This window comes from Scomber japonicus, chromosome 23 (assembly GCF_027409825.1).
Source record: "Scomber japonicus isolate fScoJap1 chromosome 23, fScoJap1.pri, whole genome shotgun sequence".
In the NCBI taxonomy this organism is placed as follows: domain Eukaryota; kingdom Metazoa; phylum Chordata; class Actinopteri; order Scombriformes; family Scombridae; genus Scomber; species Scomber japonicus.
In genome coordinates this window covers 24,602,181-24,619,622 of record NC_070600.1, presented here as the reverse complement: position 1 = coordinate 24,619,622, position 17,442 = coordinate 24,602,181, and the positions used below count along the sequence as shown (strand labels likewise).

At 42.1% G+C, this 17,442-nt stretch overlaps 1 protein-coding gene across 1 annotated transcript in view; it reads left to right on the top strand.

The window, feature by feature from the left end:
* The first annotated feature begins 1,622 nt into the window (after positions 1-1,622).
* The window catches only part of phf21b (PHD finger protein 21B), a 40,154-nt gene continuing 24,334 nt past the window's right edge, over positions 1,623-17,442 (top strand). The window contains exon 1 of the mRNA XM_053313831.1: positions 1,623-1,922. Coding sequence (XP_053169806.1) covers positions 1,623-1,922 — 300 coding nt within the window. The remainder of the gene's footprint in view (positions 1,923-17,442) is intronic.

The following is a 17,442-nucleotide window of genomic DNA, read 5'->3' as shown; positions in this document are numbered from 1 at the left end:
TGACATCACGTCTGTGTACTAATACTATGAAAGTACTAACAGTGATATCACGTCTGTGTACTAATACTATGAAAGTAGTACTAGTGACATCACGTCTGTGTACTAATACTATGAAAGTACTAACAGTGACATCACGTCTGTGTACTAATACTATGAAAGTACTAACGGTGACATCACGTCTGTGTACTAATACTATGAAAGTACTAACGGTGACATCACGTCTGTGTACTAATACTATGAAAGTACTAACAGTGACATCACGTCTGTGTACTAATACTATGAAAGTACTAACGGTGACATCACGTCTGTGTACTAATACTATGAAAGTACTAACAGTGACATCACGTCTGTGTACTAATACTATGAAAGTACTAACGGTGACATCACGTCTGTGTACTAATACTATGAAAGTACTAACAGTGACATCACGTCTGTGTACTAATACTATGAAAGTACTAACGGTGACATCACGTCTGTGTACTAATACTATGAAAGTACTAACAGTGACATCACGTCTGTGTACTAATACTATGAAAGTACTAACAGTGACATCACGTCTGTGTACTTATACTATGAAAGTACTAACGGTGACATCACGTCTGTGTACTAATACTATGAAAGTACTAACAGTGACATCACGTCTGTGTACTAATACTATGAAAGTACTAACAGTGACATCACGTCTGTGTACTAATACTATGAAAGTACTAACAGTGACATCACGTCTGTGTACTTATACTATGAAAGTACTAACGGTGACATCACGTCTGTGTACTAATACTATGAAAGTACTAACGGTGACATCACGTCTGTGTACTAATACTATGAAAGTACTAACAGTGACATCACGTCTGTGTACTAATACTATGAAAGTACTAACAGTGACATCACGTCTGTGTATAAATACTATGAAAGTACTAACAGTGACATCACGTCTGTGTACTAATACTATGAAAGTACTAACGGTGACATCACGTCTGTGTACTAATACTATGAAAGTACTAACAGTGATATCACGTCTGTGTACTAATACTATGAAAGTAGTACTAGTGACATCACGTCTGTGTACTAATACTATGAAAGTACTAACAGTGACATCACGTCTGTGTACTAATACTATGAAAGTACTAACGGTGACATCACGTCTGTGTACTAATACTATGAAAGTACTAACAGTGACATCACGTCTGTGTACTAATACTATGAAAGTACTAACGGTGACATCACGTCTGTGTACTAATACTATGAAAGTACTAACAGTGACATCACGTCTGTGTACTAATACTATGAAAGTACTAACGGTGACATCACGTCTGTGTACTAATACTATGAAAGTACTAACAGTGACATCACGTCTGTGTACTTATACTATGAAAGTACTAACGGTGACATCACGTCTGTGTACTAATACTATGAAAGTACTAACAGTGACATCACGTCTGTGTACTAATACTATGAAAGTACTAACGGTGACATCACGTCTGTGTACTAATACTATGAAGGTACTAACAGTGACATCACGTCTGTGTACTAATACTATGAAAGTACTACCAGTGACATCACGTCTGTGTACTAATACTATGAAAGTACTAACAGTGACATCACGTCTGTGTACTAATACTATGAAAGTACTAACGGTGACATCACGTCTGTCTTTGCAGAAGCTGGCAGTCAGAACTTGTCCTGTCGGGTCGACCAAGCCTCTGTCTCTCATCAAGCCTCCCAGCCAGGGCATCGCCATCTCCGTGGTGCCTGCCAAGGCTCCCGTTTCCATGGTGACCGCACACATTAACGGACAGAAGGCGGCGAGCTCGGAGCCGCTGCAGACGTCCCCCATCAACCTCCAGACGGCCGGCAGGGTGGCGGCCGCCGGCGTTCACCCGTTCAGCAGCAGGAGAGCCGGAGAGCTGCCCCCCTCTCAGGTAAGCTGAGTGATGTCATCGGGTGTGTGTGTCTGTGTGTGTGTGTGCCTGGGGGGGGGGGGGGGGCGTAATAACACACTGGGGGTTTTAATGAAAAGTCGCTGTCCAGTTGCATTCTGGTTCCTTTTCTTCTTCTTGTGACTTTATAGAAGTATGAAACAGTGAAAGTATCCATGACTGCTAGTACTACAGTAGTACAGGTTTAATACTGCTCCTGTTTAAAACTACAGTAGTATCAGTAACAGGTTATAACAGCAGACGTAGTAACATAAGTATTTGTAGCAGGAACAGTTGAAGTACTAGTACATGTAGTAGTTTAAAGTACTAGTACATGTAGTAGTATAATTCTGCAGAGTACTACTAACAATGGTAGATGTAGTACTAGCAGTAACACTTCAGGTAGTTATTATAGTAGTTGTACTTAAAGTTGTAATACTCTAAACACTTGTAGTATTGTCAGTAGTATTACCTGTAGTAGTACTTGTTATAGTAGCATTTGTAGTACATGCAGTAGTAGCAGAAGTACCTGAAGTTGGACTTGTAGTAATGAATTCAGTACTAGCTGTAATAAATGTGGTAACTTAAGCATTTGTAGTACTCGCAGCAGTAGCAGTAAAGTAAAACTAACAAGTAGTAGTATTACAAGTATCTGAAGTAGACCTTGTAATACTACTAAGTATTTAAGCATTTGTAGTACTGGTAGAAGTACTAGTAGTAGTATTTTTGCCGTAGTACTGCAGTGGCCAGCAGTAGCAGTGGTAGTACTAACAATAGTAGTAGTAGTAATATAGTACACTACAGTACAGTACTACTAGTAGTTGTGTTTGCAGGCGTAGTACTGAGAGTACTTGTTGCAGGTTTAGTAGTATTACCTGTAGTAGTACTTGTAATAGTAGCAGTTGTAGTACATGTAGTAGTAGCAGAAGTATCTGAAGTTGGACTTGTAATGAAATCAGTACTAGTTGTAGCAAATGTGGTAACGTACGCATTTGTAGTACTGGTAGAAGTACTTTTAGTAGTATTATTTTTGCCGTAGTACTGCAGTGGTAAAACTAACAAAGAGTAGTAGTAGTAGTAGTAGTAGTAGTAATATTGTACAGTACAGCACTTAGTGGTATTAACTGTAGAAGTACTTGTAGTACAAGTAGTAGTAGTACAAGTATCTGAAGTAGAACTTGTATTACTACTAGTATTTAAGGATTTGTAGTACTGGTAGAAGTACTTGTAGTATTATTTTTGCTGTAGTACTGCAGTGGCCAGCAGTAGCAGTAGTAGTACTAACAATGGTAGTAGTAGTAATATAGTACACTACAGTACTACTAGTAGTTGTATTTGCAGGTGTAGTACTGAGAGTACTTGTTGCAGTATCAGTAGTATTAACTGTAGTAGTACTTGTAATAGTAGCAGTTGTAGTACATGTAGTAGTAGCAGAAGTACCTGAAGTTGGACTTGTAATGAAATAAGTACTAGTTGTAGCAAATGTGGTAACTTAAGCATTTGTAGTACTGGTAGAAGTACTAGTAGTATTATTATATTTGCAGTATTAGTATTTGCAGCAGCAGTAGTAAAACTAACAAAGATAGTAGTAGTAGTAATATTGTACTCTACTATAGTACTTTACAGTAGTTGTATTTGCAGGCGTAGTACTGAGAGTACTTGTTGCAGGTTTAGTAGTATTGTCAGTAGTATTACCTGTAGTAGTAGTACTATATATAGTAGTATAGTATCAGAAGTACCTGAAGTAGAAGTTATAAACATGACTCAGATGTATTTAAAGGCTCAGACAGATCATAGTGAGTATGAACATGTCATATCTTTGTGTGAAGGAGAGAAGTGTATCATCGTCTCCGTCAGTTTAAACTCTGCCTCTCTGAGCTGTGACGAATCAGAGCTGCTGTTTTATTTTCCGGGCCTCAGGGTGCTGCTGCTGCATGGGCCTCAGGGTGCTGCTGCTGCTGCATGGGCCTCAGGGTGCTGCTGCTGCTGCATGGGCCTCAGGGTGCTGCTGCTGCCGGGCCTCAGGGTGCTGCTGCTGCATGAGCCTCAGGGTGCTGCTGCATGAGCCTCAGGGTGCTGCTGCTGCATGAGCCTCAGGGTGCTGCTGCTGCTGCATGGGCCTCAGGGTGCTGCTGCTGCTGCATGGGCCTCAGGGTGCTGCTGCTGCCGGGCCTCAGGGTGCTGCTGCTGCATGAGCCTCAGGGTGCTGCTGCATGAGCCTCAGGGTGCTGCTGCTGCATGAGCCTCAGGGTGCTGCTGCTGCTGCTGCATGGGCCTCAGGGTGCTGCTGCTGCATGAGCCTCAGGGTGCTGCTGCTGCATGAGCCTCAGGGTGCTGCTGCTGCATGGGCCTCAGGGTGCTGCTGCATGAACCTCTGAGCAGCTGTTAGGATTCAGACCACAGCGCCGCGTCTCCTCCACCCTCCTCTGTATTCAGCACCACGGCCTCCGTCAGCACACAGCCTGGATCAGAGCTCCACACTATTACAGTAAACACAGAGCAGACAGACAGAGCTGGGCCTCAGGGTGCTGCTGCTGCCGGGCCTCAGGGTGCTGCTGCTGGATCAGAGCTCCACACTATTACAGTTAACACAGAGCAGACAGACAGAGCTGGGCCTCAGGGTGCTGCTGCTGCATGAGCCTCAGGGTGCTGCTGCTGCCGGGCCTCAGGGTGCTGCTGCTGCCGGGCCTCAGGGTGCTGCTGCTGCTGCATGAGCCTCAGGGTGCTGCTGCTGCATGAGCCTCAGGGTGCTGCTGCTGCATGAGCTTCAGGGTGCTGCTGCTGCATGAGCCTCAGGGTGCTGCTGCTGGATCAGAGCTCCACACTATTACAGTAAACACAGAGCAGACAGACAGAGCTGGGCCTCAGGGTGCTGCTGCTGCATGGGCCTCAGGGTGCTGCTGCTGCTGCATGAGCCTCAGGGTGCTGCTGCTGCTGCTGCATGAGCCTCAGGGTGCTGCTGCTGCATGGGCCTCAGGGTGCTGCTGCTGCTGCTGCATGAGCCTCAGGGTGCTGCTGCTGCATGAGCCTCAGGGTGCTGCTGCTGCTGCTGCTGCATGGGCCTCAGGGTGCTGCTGCTGCTGCATGAGCCTCAGGGTGCTGCTGCTGCATGAGCCTCAGGGAAAGAAGGAAGGAAGGAAGGAAGGAAAGAAGGAACAGTGAAAACAGACCGACAGGAAGTTTAATATTTCATGCTGTGAGAAGTTTCTTTATTCTTTATTCTGACAGAAACTCTTCACTCTTCAACTCCAAAGATTAAATTCAGTTTATAAGGAAAAAATAAAAGAAATATAAGATTCAAATATGGACTTAAATGAGTTTTATATATATATTAAAACAATATGTTCCACTTTACAATCAGTCTGCTCTCATATAAAGGCTTTGTGGAAGGTTTGAACCCTCTCTAAATATTTAATAAGCAGATATTATAACTCAATGGCAGTGAGCGGCTGCTTGCCAAATAGTGATCCCATATTCATCTGTATTCTTTATCTTCATGTTTCTTAACTTTTATTTATGAGTTACATACAAACTGTTTAAACACTAAAAAAGAAGCTTTATTGTAAAGTGTAAAACATTTAATCATGAATAAAAAGTTTAGTTTGATTCTGTTTCATCCGTCTTTGCATTTCATGAGCTCATAAATAAAATGTAGTAGTGTGTAGTGTATTATACTTTAAAATAAGGCTCCTTTTTATACCAGTTATAAATATCTATAAGTCATACATTAATGTTTATAGTGAGAGGAGATAGAAGGGAGGAGATCTGATGGATATATAAATACAGAAGTAGAGTCGATCTTCATCTTGCCAAATAGTGACCCTGCTTTGATGTGAGATCATTATGTTATAACTCATTTATAACTGTTAATTAATGAAGTGTTTACAACGTAATTAATAATCTTACAATCATTTATAAATCCTTTATGAGGTTGGTCTGATTGTAAAGTGGTGCCAAGAAAGAATATAAACAATAATAATTAAAGATTAATAATATGAATATCTTGTTTTATGTGACCTGCAGATGCTTTACAGTTTATTATGATAATATAAAACAGAGAAAATCTTCACATACGAGCTAGCAGCCGAGTTAGCCGCCGAGCTAGCAGCCGAGTTAGCCGCCGAGCTAGCAGCCAAGTTAACCGCCGAGTTAGCCGCTGAGCTAGCAGCTGATTTAGCCGCCGAGCTAGCAGCTGAGTTAGCAGCAGAAAGCTCTCAGACGTAGCGTCCATGTTTCTGGTAGAGGTGGTGACTTTGATTGACAGGTGACACTTGGTAGGGGGCGGGGCTTCAGTGTTTGGGAGCAGAGAAAGAGGCTGATTTTTACACAACTTTGAAGCCTAATTTCATATATTTGGTGATTTTTTTAATCATTCAAATTTGGCAGGGTGGTTAACAACACATTTTCCTGTGGTATGTCAAACTCAGAACACATATTTATTCTTACTTTACACGGACTTTAACTATTCATTTCACTAAAACACATGGCAGTAGATACGGAGATAATTTGACCCAGAACAGCCTCAATGCTATAAACATTAGTAGCATCTATACAAAAGTAGAACATTTAATATATTTTAGTTGTTGTGCATTTTTGGGCCATTTTAGGAAAAGTAATCAAATTTCAGAATAAAATACATTTGAGGTGTTTCTACAGCAGTACATAAGGGGTTAAATGTACTTTTCCTCGTCCTGTTGTTGTGATGCTGAGCAGCTCTGAAGCTCCGACACACATGCAGACGTTTCCTGTGATAAAGCTGCTGTGTTTTATCAATGTGTCACCTCCTCCTCCTCCTCCTCCTCCTCCTCCTCCTCCTCCTCCTCCTCCTCCTCCTCTCGCTGGAGGTGAACGGGTCAGGCGACGGGATTGTCTCTCTCCTCTCTTTATGGCTGTATTGTTTGAGGGAGGAGAGGGAGGAGAGGGAGGAGAGGGAGGAGTGGGAGGGGTTGGAGGACAGGGAGGAGTGGGAGGGGTTGGAGGACAGGGAGGAATGGGAGGGGTTGGAGGACAGGGAGGAATGGGAGGGGTTGAAGCGCTCTTCTTCCTCCAGCTGCCTGCCTCCGAGCTTCAGGCAATAAAGAGAGAAAAGCCTCCACGCTGCTCCTGCCTTCATCAATCCACAGTCATAAAGGCCTCGGCCAACCAGGAGGGGGGGGGGGGGGCGAGGGGAGGGGGGGGGGGGGGCGAGGGGAGGGGGGGGGGGGGCGTTGGACCCTCACACCACCTGGCCACTAATTTGGAGATCAATAATGAGGTGTAATGGGACTGCTGCTCTGCATGAGTGCACACGTTTACAGCTGCATTGTTTCAGCAGCTCGGTGAACTCTGTGTGACTCCACCGAGGTTATCACAGCTCCTTTAGGTTTACTTTTATTTTGAAGGAATTGACCGGTTTTAGTTTGGTTTTATTTTGAAGGAATTGACTAGTTTTATTTTGAAGGAATTGACTAGTTTTAGTTTGGTTTTATTTTGAAGGAATTGACCAGTTTTAGTTTGGTTTTATTTTGAAGGAATTGACTAGTTTTAGTTTGAAGGATTTGACTAGTTTTAGTTTGAAGGATTTGACTAGTTTTAGTTTGATTTTATTTTGAAGGAATTGACTTGTTTTATAGTTTTATTTAGTTTTTAACTTTGCTTCTTTTAAATTTCAGTTTAGTTTTTTGTTAGTTCAACAAGTGATTTAGTAGTTTTAGTTTAGTTTTATTTTGAAGGAATTGAGTAGTTTTAGTTTAGTTTTATTTTGAAGGAATTGACTAGTTTTGGTTTGGTTTTATTTTGAAGGAATTGACCAGTTTTATAGCCCTTCCTTCCTTCCTTCCTTCCTTCCTTCCTCCCTCCCTCCTTTCCTTCCTTCCCTCTTTCCCTCCTTCCTTTCTCCCTCCTTCCTTTCCTTCCTTCTTTTGCTTCCTTCCTTCCTTCCTTCCTTCCTTCCTTCTTTTCCTTCCTTCCATCTTTCCTTCCTTCTTTCCATCTTTACTCCCCTCTTTCCTTCCTTCCTTCTATTTTTCCTTCCTTCCTCCCTCTCTTTCCTTCCTTACGTCCTTCCTTCCTTCCTTCCTTCCTCGGAGGCGATTCAAGGTTCCTTCATGAGGCTGCAGGAACCTTTGATCCGGTTCTCCTCCTCCTGGAGAACATTACATTCAAGGTTCTTCAGGATTTCTTTTCTGGATCCTAGATGAATTTTCCAGGAGTGGTTGACGGAAAAGGTTGCGGAGGTTTAAGGAGGTTTAAGGTGGTTTAAGGCGGACTTTGAGGTTTATTCCCGGGGATCTGATGGATTTGATGAGGGACGGCGTTGCCATGGTAACAGCTGTACGGCGGCGGCTCGGACTCAGTGGGGTCAGTGGAGCAGACGTGATGAATGTCAGCGAGATGATCGATTGATAAAGTCGATCGACAGAGAGTTTTATTAAAGGGTAATCCAGCGCCGGCTACTTCCTGTCCAGCTACTTCCTGTCCGGCTACTTCCTGTCCGGCTCACTCTGTTTATTATTAATCCCATTTATTTCTCATTTTATGGACAAAATCAGCTTCAAGTTTCAAGGTGGAAACTTTTACCTTGAAATACGTTAATCCAAATATGTTAGACCAGTTTTAGTTTGGTTTTATTTTGAAGGAATTGACCAGTTTTAGTTTGGTTTTATTTTGAAGGATTTGACCAGTTTCAGTTTGGTTTTATTTTGAAGGAATTGACCTGTTTTAGTTTGGTTTTATTTTGAAGTAATTGACCAGTTTTATAGTTTTATTTTGAAGGAATTGGCCAGTTTTATAGTTTTATTTTGAAGGAATTGACCAGTTTTAGTTTGTTTTTATTTTGAAGGAGTTTACCAGTTTGAGTTTGGTTTTATTTTGAAGGAATTGACCAGTTTTAATTTGGTTTTATTTTGAAGGAATTGACTAGTTTTATAGTTTTATTTTGAAGTAATTGACCAGTTTTAGTTTGGTTTTATTTTGAAGGAATTGACCAGTTTCAGTTTGGTTTTATTTTGAAGGAATTGACCTGTTTTTGTTTGGTTTTATTTTGAAGGAATTGACTAGTTTTATAGTTTTATTTTGAAGGAATTGACCAGTTTTAGTTTGGTTTTATTTTGAAGGAATTGACTAGTTTTATAGTTTTATGTTGAAGTAATTGATTAGTTTTATAGTTTTATTTTGAAGGAATTGACCAGTTTTCTAGTTTTATTTTGAAGGAATTGACCAGCTTTAGTTTTGAATTTTGAAGGTGTAAACTTTTACTTTGAAATACGTTAATTTCAGTATAATTGCTTGAGGATTATATTAATTATGATTAAACCCAATAATAAAATAATGAAGAACAGATGATTTTCTTTTTAATTAATGAAAGAAAAGCAGTTAAATTAAAATGAGTAGATTTCAGGTTGGTGGAAAGAAGAATAAAAGTCTTGAGATATAATTTTTTCTTCTTAGTAATTCATATAAATTAGACATTTAATTACTACTCTGGCTCCAATCTCACTGTAATTAAAGTGTAATCACACAGAAGCTGAATATTAATAATAAATAATAAATTGACTTTCTGGGAAATAAAATAAATGTGTTATTTTATTTTTTAAAAGTGGAAGGGAGGGAGGAAAGAAAGGAAGGAAGGAAGGAAGGAAGGGAAGGAAGGAGGGGAGGAAGGAAAGGAGGGAAGGAAGGAAAGAGGGAAGGAAAGAAGGAAGATAGGAAGGAGGGAAGGAAGGAAGGAAGATAGGAAGGAGGGAAGGAAGGAAGGAAGGAAGGAAGGAAGGAAGGAAGATAGAAAGGAAAGAAGGAAGATAAGAAGGAGGGAAGAGAGAGGGAGGAAGATAGGAAGGAGGGAAGGAAGGAAGATAAGAAGGAGGGAAGGGGAGGGAGGAAGATAGGAAGGAGGGAAGGAAGGAAAGAAGGAAGGAAGATAGGTAGGAGGGAAAGGAAGATAAGAAGGAGGGAAGGGGAGGGAGGAAGATAGGAAGGAGGGAAGGAAGGAAAGAATGACAGAGGAAAGGAAGGTAGGAGGGAGGGAGGGAGAAAGGAAAAGTGGAAGGGAGGGAGTAAAGGAAGGAAGGAAGGAAGATAGGAAGGGAGGAAGGAAAGGAAGGAAGATAGGAAGGAAGGAAGGAAGGAAGGAAGGAAGGAAGGAAGGAAGATAGGTAGGAGGGAAAGGAAGAAAAGAAGGAGGGAAAGAAGGAAAGAAGGGAGGAAAGGAAGGAAGGAATGACAGAGGAAAGGAAGGTAGGAGGGAGGGAGAAAGGGAGGGAGAAAGGAAAAGTGGAAGGGAGGGAGGGAGGAAGGAGGGGAAGGAGGTAGGGAGGAAGGAGGGGAGGAAGGAAAGAGGGAAGGAAAGAAGGAAGATAGGAAGGAGGGAAGGAAAGAAGGAAGATAGGAAGGAGGGAAGGAAGGAAGGAAGATAGGTAGGAGGGAAAGGAAGATAAGAAGGAGGGAAGGGGAGGGAGGAAGATAGGAAGGAGGGAAGGAAGGAAAGAATGACAGGAAAGGAAGGTAGGAGGGAGGGAGGGAGAAAGGAAAAGTGGAAGGGAGGGAGTAAAGGAAGGAAGGAAGGAAGGAAGATAGGAAGGGAGGAAGGAAAGGAAGGAAGGAAGGAAAGAGGGAAGGAAGGAAGGAAGGAAGATAGGAAGGAGGGGAGGGAGGAAGGAAGGAGGGAAGGGGAGGGAGGAAGATAGGAAGGAGGGAAGGAAGGAAAGGAGGGAGGAAAGGAAGGAAGGAATGACAGAGGAAAGGAAGGTAGGAGGGAGGGAGGGAGAAAGGAAAAGTGGAAGGGAGGGAGGGATGAAGGAGGGGAGGGAGGTAGGGAGGAAGGAAGGAAGGAGGGGAGGAAAGGAAGGGAGGAAGATAGGAAGGAGGGAAGGAAGGAATGACAGAGGAAAGGAAGGTAGGAGGGAGGTAAGGAGGGAGAAAGGAAAAGTGGAAGGGAGGAAGGAAGGACAGAGGAAGGAAGGAGGGGAGGAAAGGAAAGAAGGAAGGAGGGGAGAGAGGAAAGGAAGGAACTTTGACTTGTTGTTCTCATTCATGCACCCCGTGTTGTGCCCCCTAGTGGTGAAAACACACCACAGTCCACATTCATGAAGCTAAACCAAACTATCAGCCTCAGTATGAAGCTTTAGAGTTGAGTTTCACATCATTGTTTAAATGTCTGGCTGCAGCTTTACTGTTCTGGTTCACTGTCAGAGCTCATAGCTTCGTTTCCACTATACTCTACCTGCTGCTACACAGTGAGTTATTTCCCTCAGGAGTTAATAGAGAGTAAAACAGAGTATTAGACTTTACATTCAGCAGCTGGACACAAGCATGAGGAACTAATAACAGCTGGATGTGAGATAAAGTTAGCAGAGGAGAGAGGAGCCTATATATATATTTAATGTTTACATATTGACCCCCTGTTTAAAGGGGGTGGGGGGGGTGGGTTAGTCTGCGTGTGTGTGTGTGTGTGTGTGTGTGGGGGGGGGGGTTAGGGTTGCTGGGGGGAGGGGGGGGGGGGGCTGCTGAGCTTTCATCTGCCTCTCACACACTGGACTGACTTTGCTACTCGGAGAAAAGAAAAGAAAAGAAAAGAAAAATGAATTAAGAGAAACAGGAAATCATTGGTCCAAGGTTGTGTTTGGCTCTCGAGAGGAAGAGGAGGACGAGGACAAGGAGCCCCCCCCCCCCCCCTTTCACCCCCCCCTCACCCCCCTCCTCTGCCCCCCCCCCCCCCCAAAGCGAAGGTGCTTAGGTTTGGAGAAAAGAGGCAGCAATTACGAAAATGAAAGCCCTTGCACTGCAAGAATTTTCATCTCGGCAGTTTCCATGGGAACAGGCCTCGGCCGCCCCCCCCTCCTCTTCCTCCTCACCCCCCCCCCCCCCCCTTCTCCTCGCCGAGCCGCTCTGCAGCACAATACAATGGAACGAAGGGATTTTCACAGTAGAAGAAAGGAGGGGGAGCGAGGGGGGGGGAGAAAACTTCAGCGTCTCATCCGACAGCTGTGAATGTCTTTTATTCTGAAAGGGAAGCTGTCGGCCAATCACAGCCCAGCATCCACAGATAATACAGTCACCTCTTCATGGGGTTTAAAGGTCACTGTGTGTTTTATTTCATTTAATTTAACTCACATCTGATTCATTATGTCTTCATTTACATCACACACATCATTCATTTAGAGGTTAGAGTTTTAATTTGTAGTTTTAACAGGAAGCAGGAAGTGAACGTGTTAAATTAAACTATTAAATAAGATTATAAAGCTGATTAGTGATTCATATACTGTATATTTTATTTATAGATGAGTTTACTGTCACATTAAACTCTCTAAACGTTACATTTAAGAAGATAAAAGCAGATTTTTGGTGATTTTGCTTTAAAAAAAAACATTTTAGTTTCCAGATTAATTATTTTAACTGTAAAAGATATTCTGGTTAACGTGAGTAAATCTGGACTAAGTGTGTAAAAAGCTTCTCATCATTCAGAGAAGAGTTTATTTATAGATCACATAGAGCCACGAGACGGAAATAAAACCAGAGAGTAAAGATGAAAGTAGATTTATTAAGTTCTTTATTCTCCTTCAACTTAAAGGTCAAAACTATAATTAAGTTATTTATTATAATATGTAGAGAGACAGTTCAGAATGAGCACAAAAACTAAAAGTCATCTCCTCACATCTTGTTTTTAAAACTGTTTGAGCAAATATTTGTGATTTTATTAGTTAAATAAATCAAACTGGTTTTATTTTTTATATTTCATCTCTAAAATTGTTACTATACAAACAATATTCAGGATAAATCTTTTAATTACTTCTTTAAACTCTCAGGAATTTTTTATTCATTTATTTGACCCATAATTTTAATCAATTTACTTATTTTTTAATTTATTTTTAAAATGTATATATTTATTTATTTTATTTTATTTTTTAAATGTATATATTTATTTATTTTATTTTTAAATTTATATATTTTTTATTTTATTTTATTTTTTTATATATTTATTTATTTATTTTATTTTCTAATTTATTTTTTTATTTATTTTTTATTTATAAATTATTTAATTTTTTTATGTCCTGTTTTATAATTTGACCTAAAAAATCCTTATTTTTTAATATTTATTTAGTAAAAAAACTCAACATGAGGAATAAGTATATAGAAAGTAATCTCCTCTTCAGATCATTAAACTTCCCAAATATCACAGAAATATAAGATTTTATTTCATACTTTTATTTGCGACATTAAAAATAGAAATCATGCAGAAAATAAAAAAGCTCTGATAGAAAGAAGTTTGATCAGCTGTTTGTGTGACATATAAAGAGTGTGCTGACATCACTTCCTGTGCTGACATCACTTCCTGTTATGATCAGAACTAAACTAGAACTACTAAAACACATTATAATAATAAACATGATCATAATTATAGAGTGATGATGTCATCAGTGATGTCATCTGAAGCCTCGTCACAGAAACTCAGTTAATGATCACATGACTAGTGTGATCTCCATTTCTCTCCCTCTGAACTTCCTTCCTTCTGTCCTTCTTTCCTTCCTTCCTTCTGTCCTTCTTTCCTTCCTTCCTTCTGTCCTTCTTTCCTTCCGTCTTTCCTTCCTTCTGTCCTTCTTTCCTTCCTTCTCTCCTTACTTCCTTCCTTCTGTCCTTCTTTCCTTCCTTCCATCTGTCTTTCTTTCCTTCTTTCTGTCCTTCTTTCCTTCCTTCCATCTGTCTTTCTTTCCTTCCTTCCTTCTGTCCTTCTTTCCATCTGCCTTTCTCTCCTTCCTGCCTTCTCTCCTTACTTCCTTCCTTCTGTCCTTCTTTCTTTCCTTCTGTCCTTCTTTTCTTTCCTTCCTTCTTCTTTTCCTCCCTCCCTCCCTCCTTCCTTTCCTTCCTTCCTTCTGTCCTTCTTTCCTTCCTCCCTTCCTTCTCTCCTTACTGCCTTCCTCTTTTCCTCCCTCCCTTCTTACTGCTTTACTTCCTCATTCCTTCCTTCCTTCTTTCCTCAGTCGAGGGTTAATGATCACATGAGTCGCGTAATCTCCGTTTCTTTCTCTCTGAACCTGAACTCATCGTGAGGACTCTCTCCATCCTTCCTCTCTGCTGCTGTTCTTCGTCCTCTCCGATCCTCCGTCCTTCCTTCTGTCCTTCTTTCCTTCCTTCCTCTCTGATCCTCCGTCCTTCCTTCTGTCCTTCTTTCCTTCCTTCCTCTCTGATCCTCCGTCCTTCCTTCTGTCCTTCTTTCCTTCCTTCCTCTCTGATCCTCCGTCCTTCCTTCTGTCCTTCTTTCCTTCCTTCCTTCTTCTTTTCCTCCCTCCCTCCTTCCTTCCTTCCTTTCCTTCCTCCCTTCCTTCTCTCCTTACTGCCTTCCTCTTTTCCTCCCTCCCTTCTTACTGCTTTACTTCCTCATTCCTTCCTTCCTTCTTTCCTCAGTCGAGGGTTAATGATCACATGACTCGTGTAATCTCCGTTTCTTTCTCTCTGAACCTGAACTCATCGTGAGGACGGTCTCCATCCTTCCTCTCTGCTGCTGTTCTTCGTCCTCTCTGACCCTCCGTCCTTCCTTCTGTCCTTCATTCCTTCCTTCCTCTCTGATCCTCCGTCCTTCCTTCTGTCCTTCTTTCCTTCCTTCCTCTCTGATCCTCCGTCCTTCCTTCTGTCCTTCTTTCCTTCCTTCCTCTCTGATCCTCCGTCCTTCCTTCTGTCCTTCTTTCCTTCCTTCCTCTCTGATCCTCCGTCCTTCCTTCTGTCCTTCTTTCCTTCCTTCCTCTCTGACCCTCCGTCCTTCCTTCTGTCCTTCTTTCCTTCCTTCCTCTCTGATCCTCCGTCCTTCCTTCTGCCCTTCTTTCCTTCCTTCCTCTCTGATCCTCCGTCCTTCCTTCTGTCTTTCTTTCCTTCCTTCCTCTCTGACCCTCCGTCCTTCCTTCTGTCCTTCTTTCCTTCCTTCCTCTCTGATCCTCCGTATTTCACGGTCAGCCGTAAATGTCAGCGCCCGTCTGACCTTGACTGAAGCTGCGGGTCGATGTCAGCTGATCTACAGTCTGAACCTCAGCGCAGGAAGTGATGTCAGCACAGGAAGTGATGTCAGATTTAAAAAATGAGTGATTGTCATTTAAAAAAACATAATTTTACTATTTGTTTGGATTTTAATATTGGCATCTCTGAACTTCCATACAAGGCTTCATGACAGTTAAAAATCCATTATTTTGGGTTTAATAATAATTATAATATATAATTATTGTACTGCCCTTGCAGCGCGTAGTCCTGTGCAAAGCTAGACAGCCAGCTAACATACAATGAGTCCTCCAATAACGACACAAGGCTTGACTTTTCTTGTGTTTACTGGTTTCCTCTTGTGTTTTTTGTAAAACTGAAATATTACAGAGATAAGAACATAAATCAGTGTACAATAAAATATAAATAGAAATGGCAAATATCACACTCTTGCACAATTCTCATCAAAAAATAAGGCTACTGCTATAAATATTAGCTAGCAGCACACATCCCATAAAACACAAAGGTTTATAACATAATATTCTCAAAAACCAAAAGTGTTAAATAACTCTCCACACATACTAGGCTACTTACAGACAAATAGTCTCCAAGGCAGAAGCGTATCAAAAAGTGTTCAGCAACATGCGTTCATCTGTCTGTCTTGCTTGTCTGTTTTTCACTAAAGCAGCAGCTAAAACTAGCAGGAGAGCTACAGAGATGCAACAAAAAACATATAGAACAGAGCGCTCACTCTGACGCTATTTCTGAGACCTGACGAACAGAACACCCACATTTTACTTTTTTAACCAATAACTTATTCCACTTATTTAACTTAACTTTAAAGACAGCACACTCCCCGCTTGATATAATAACATTATATCACTAAATATACAACCAAACTTAAAGGGGAATGTCTTCTGGTAGCAACATACTTAGAGTCCTTTCACTGAGTCTCTGAAAGTAGCAAAACAATCTCTGAGATTGGCCTAAGAAACACTTTGGCTGTTCCGTCCTTCACAATCCGCACCTCTACCTTGCGAACTTTCTTGTCACCACTTGGCAAGCCTTAACGACCAGTCCCATTGGCCATTCATTTCTGTAGGCCTGGCTGTCTTTCAATAAGACAACATCTCCTTCTTTGACATTGGGTTTGTCTTTTGTCCATTTCCTGCGGCTTTGTAGAGTAGACAGATACTCTCCCCTCCATCTCTTCCAAAAAGTGTCAGCAAGACACTGTACTTGCTTCCACTGCTTTCTGTACAACTGACCTGTGCCAAAGTTCCCAGGAGGCGCAGAAATAGCACTCATTTTCTGAGTAAGAAGCATCGCAGGTGTGAGCACTGTAGGCATATCTGGGTCAGTGGATACAGACACAAGGGGTCTTGCATTGATGATCGCCATCACCTCGGCCATGAAAGTACTCAGGACTTCATGGGTGAGACGTGTTGGTCCTGTCTGAAGCAGCATTGCGTCCAGAATGCGCCTGGCGACTCCGATGAGCCTCTCCCAGGAGCCACTCATGTGAGAAGCATGGGGAGGATTAAACACCCAGGAGCAACCTTTCTCCTCAAGGTACTTCCTGATTGTTGTGTCCTCTGTGTTTATGTTCAACTCCTTACAAGCTCCCACAAAATTTGTCCCTCTGTCGGACCGTAGAAGTTTGGATGGACCACGAATAGAAAAAAATCTTCTTAGAGCGTTGATAAAACTGTCTGTTGACATAGTTTCAATCAGTTCAATATGCACCGCTCTGGTTGACATGCATGTAAAGAGCACAGCCCAGCGTTTGCTCTCAGCACATCCTCCTCTTGTCCGACGGGTCGTGATAGTCCATGGCCCGAAGACATCTAGACCAACAGTGGTGAACGGAGGTTCAGGAGTGAGTCTGTCAGCCGGCAGATCAGCCATCTTCTGGTTTACCATCTTCCCTCGCAGTTTGCGGCAGATAACACACTTGTGGATGACAGAAGACACCAGACGCTTGCCTCCAATTATCCAGTATCCGGCTGCTCGGATAGCTCCTTCTGTAATGTGTCGCCCTTGGTGAGCTACTTGTTCATGAAAGTGTCTCACAAGTAGAGTGGCTATGTGATGGGTGTGTAGAATAAGCAGTGGGTGCCTTTCTTCTTTTGACAGGTCAGCAGAAGAAAGACGGCCTCCGACACGAAGCAAACCATCTTTATCCACAACCGGATTGAGCTTTTTGAGTGTGTTTCGCTTGGGGTATGTTTGTCTGTCTTTAATATATTTAAATTCCTCCTTGAAAGCTTCGTGCTGGACAGAACGAATAATCACAGCTTTGGCCTGTGAAAGCTCACTTATGCTGGACGTTTCTGTGAAACATTTCCATCCTTTCCTTTCGGTCTTGTCCGTCTTTCCTTTGAAAGCTGCTGCAACATGAATGAGTCTGGCTATGGTGCGACAGAGTGTTCTCCAGCTTGAGCATCGTTCAAAGTGTTGTGAGCCCAACTGGGACTCTGATGCTTTGGTTGCCAGAGTAGTCACCTCAGGACGAATCTCATCATCAGCCTCAGGGTCAATGAGGGCAAAGAGATTGGGTTCAGATGTCTCTGCTGCTTTATCA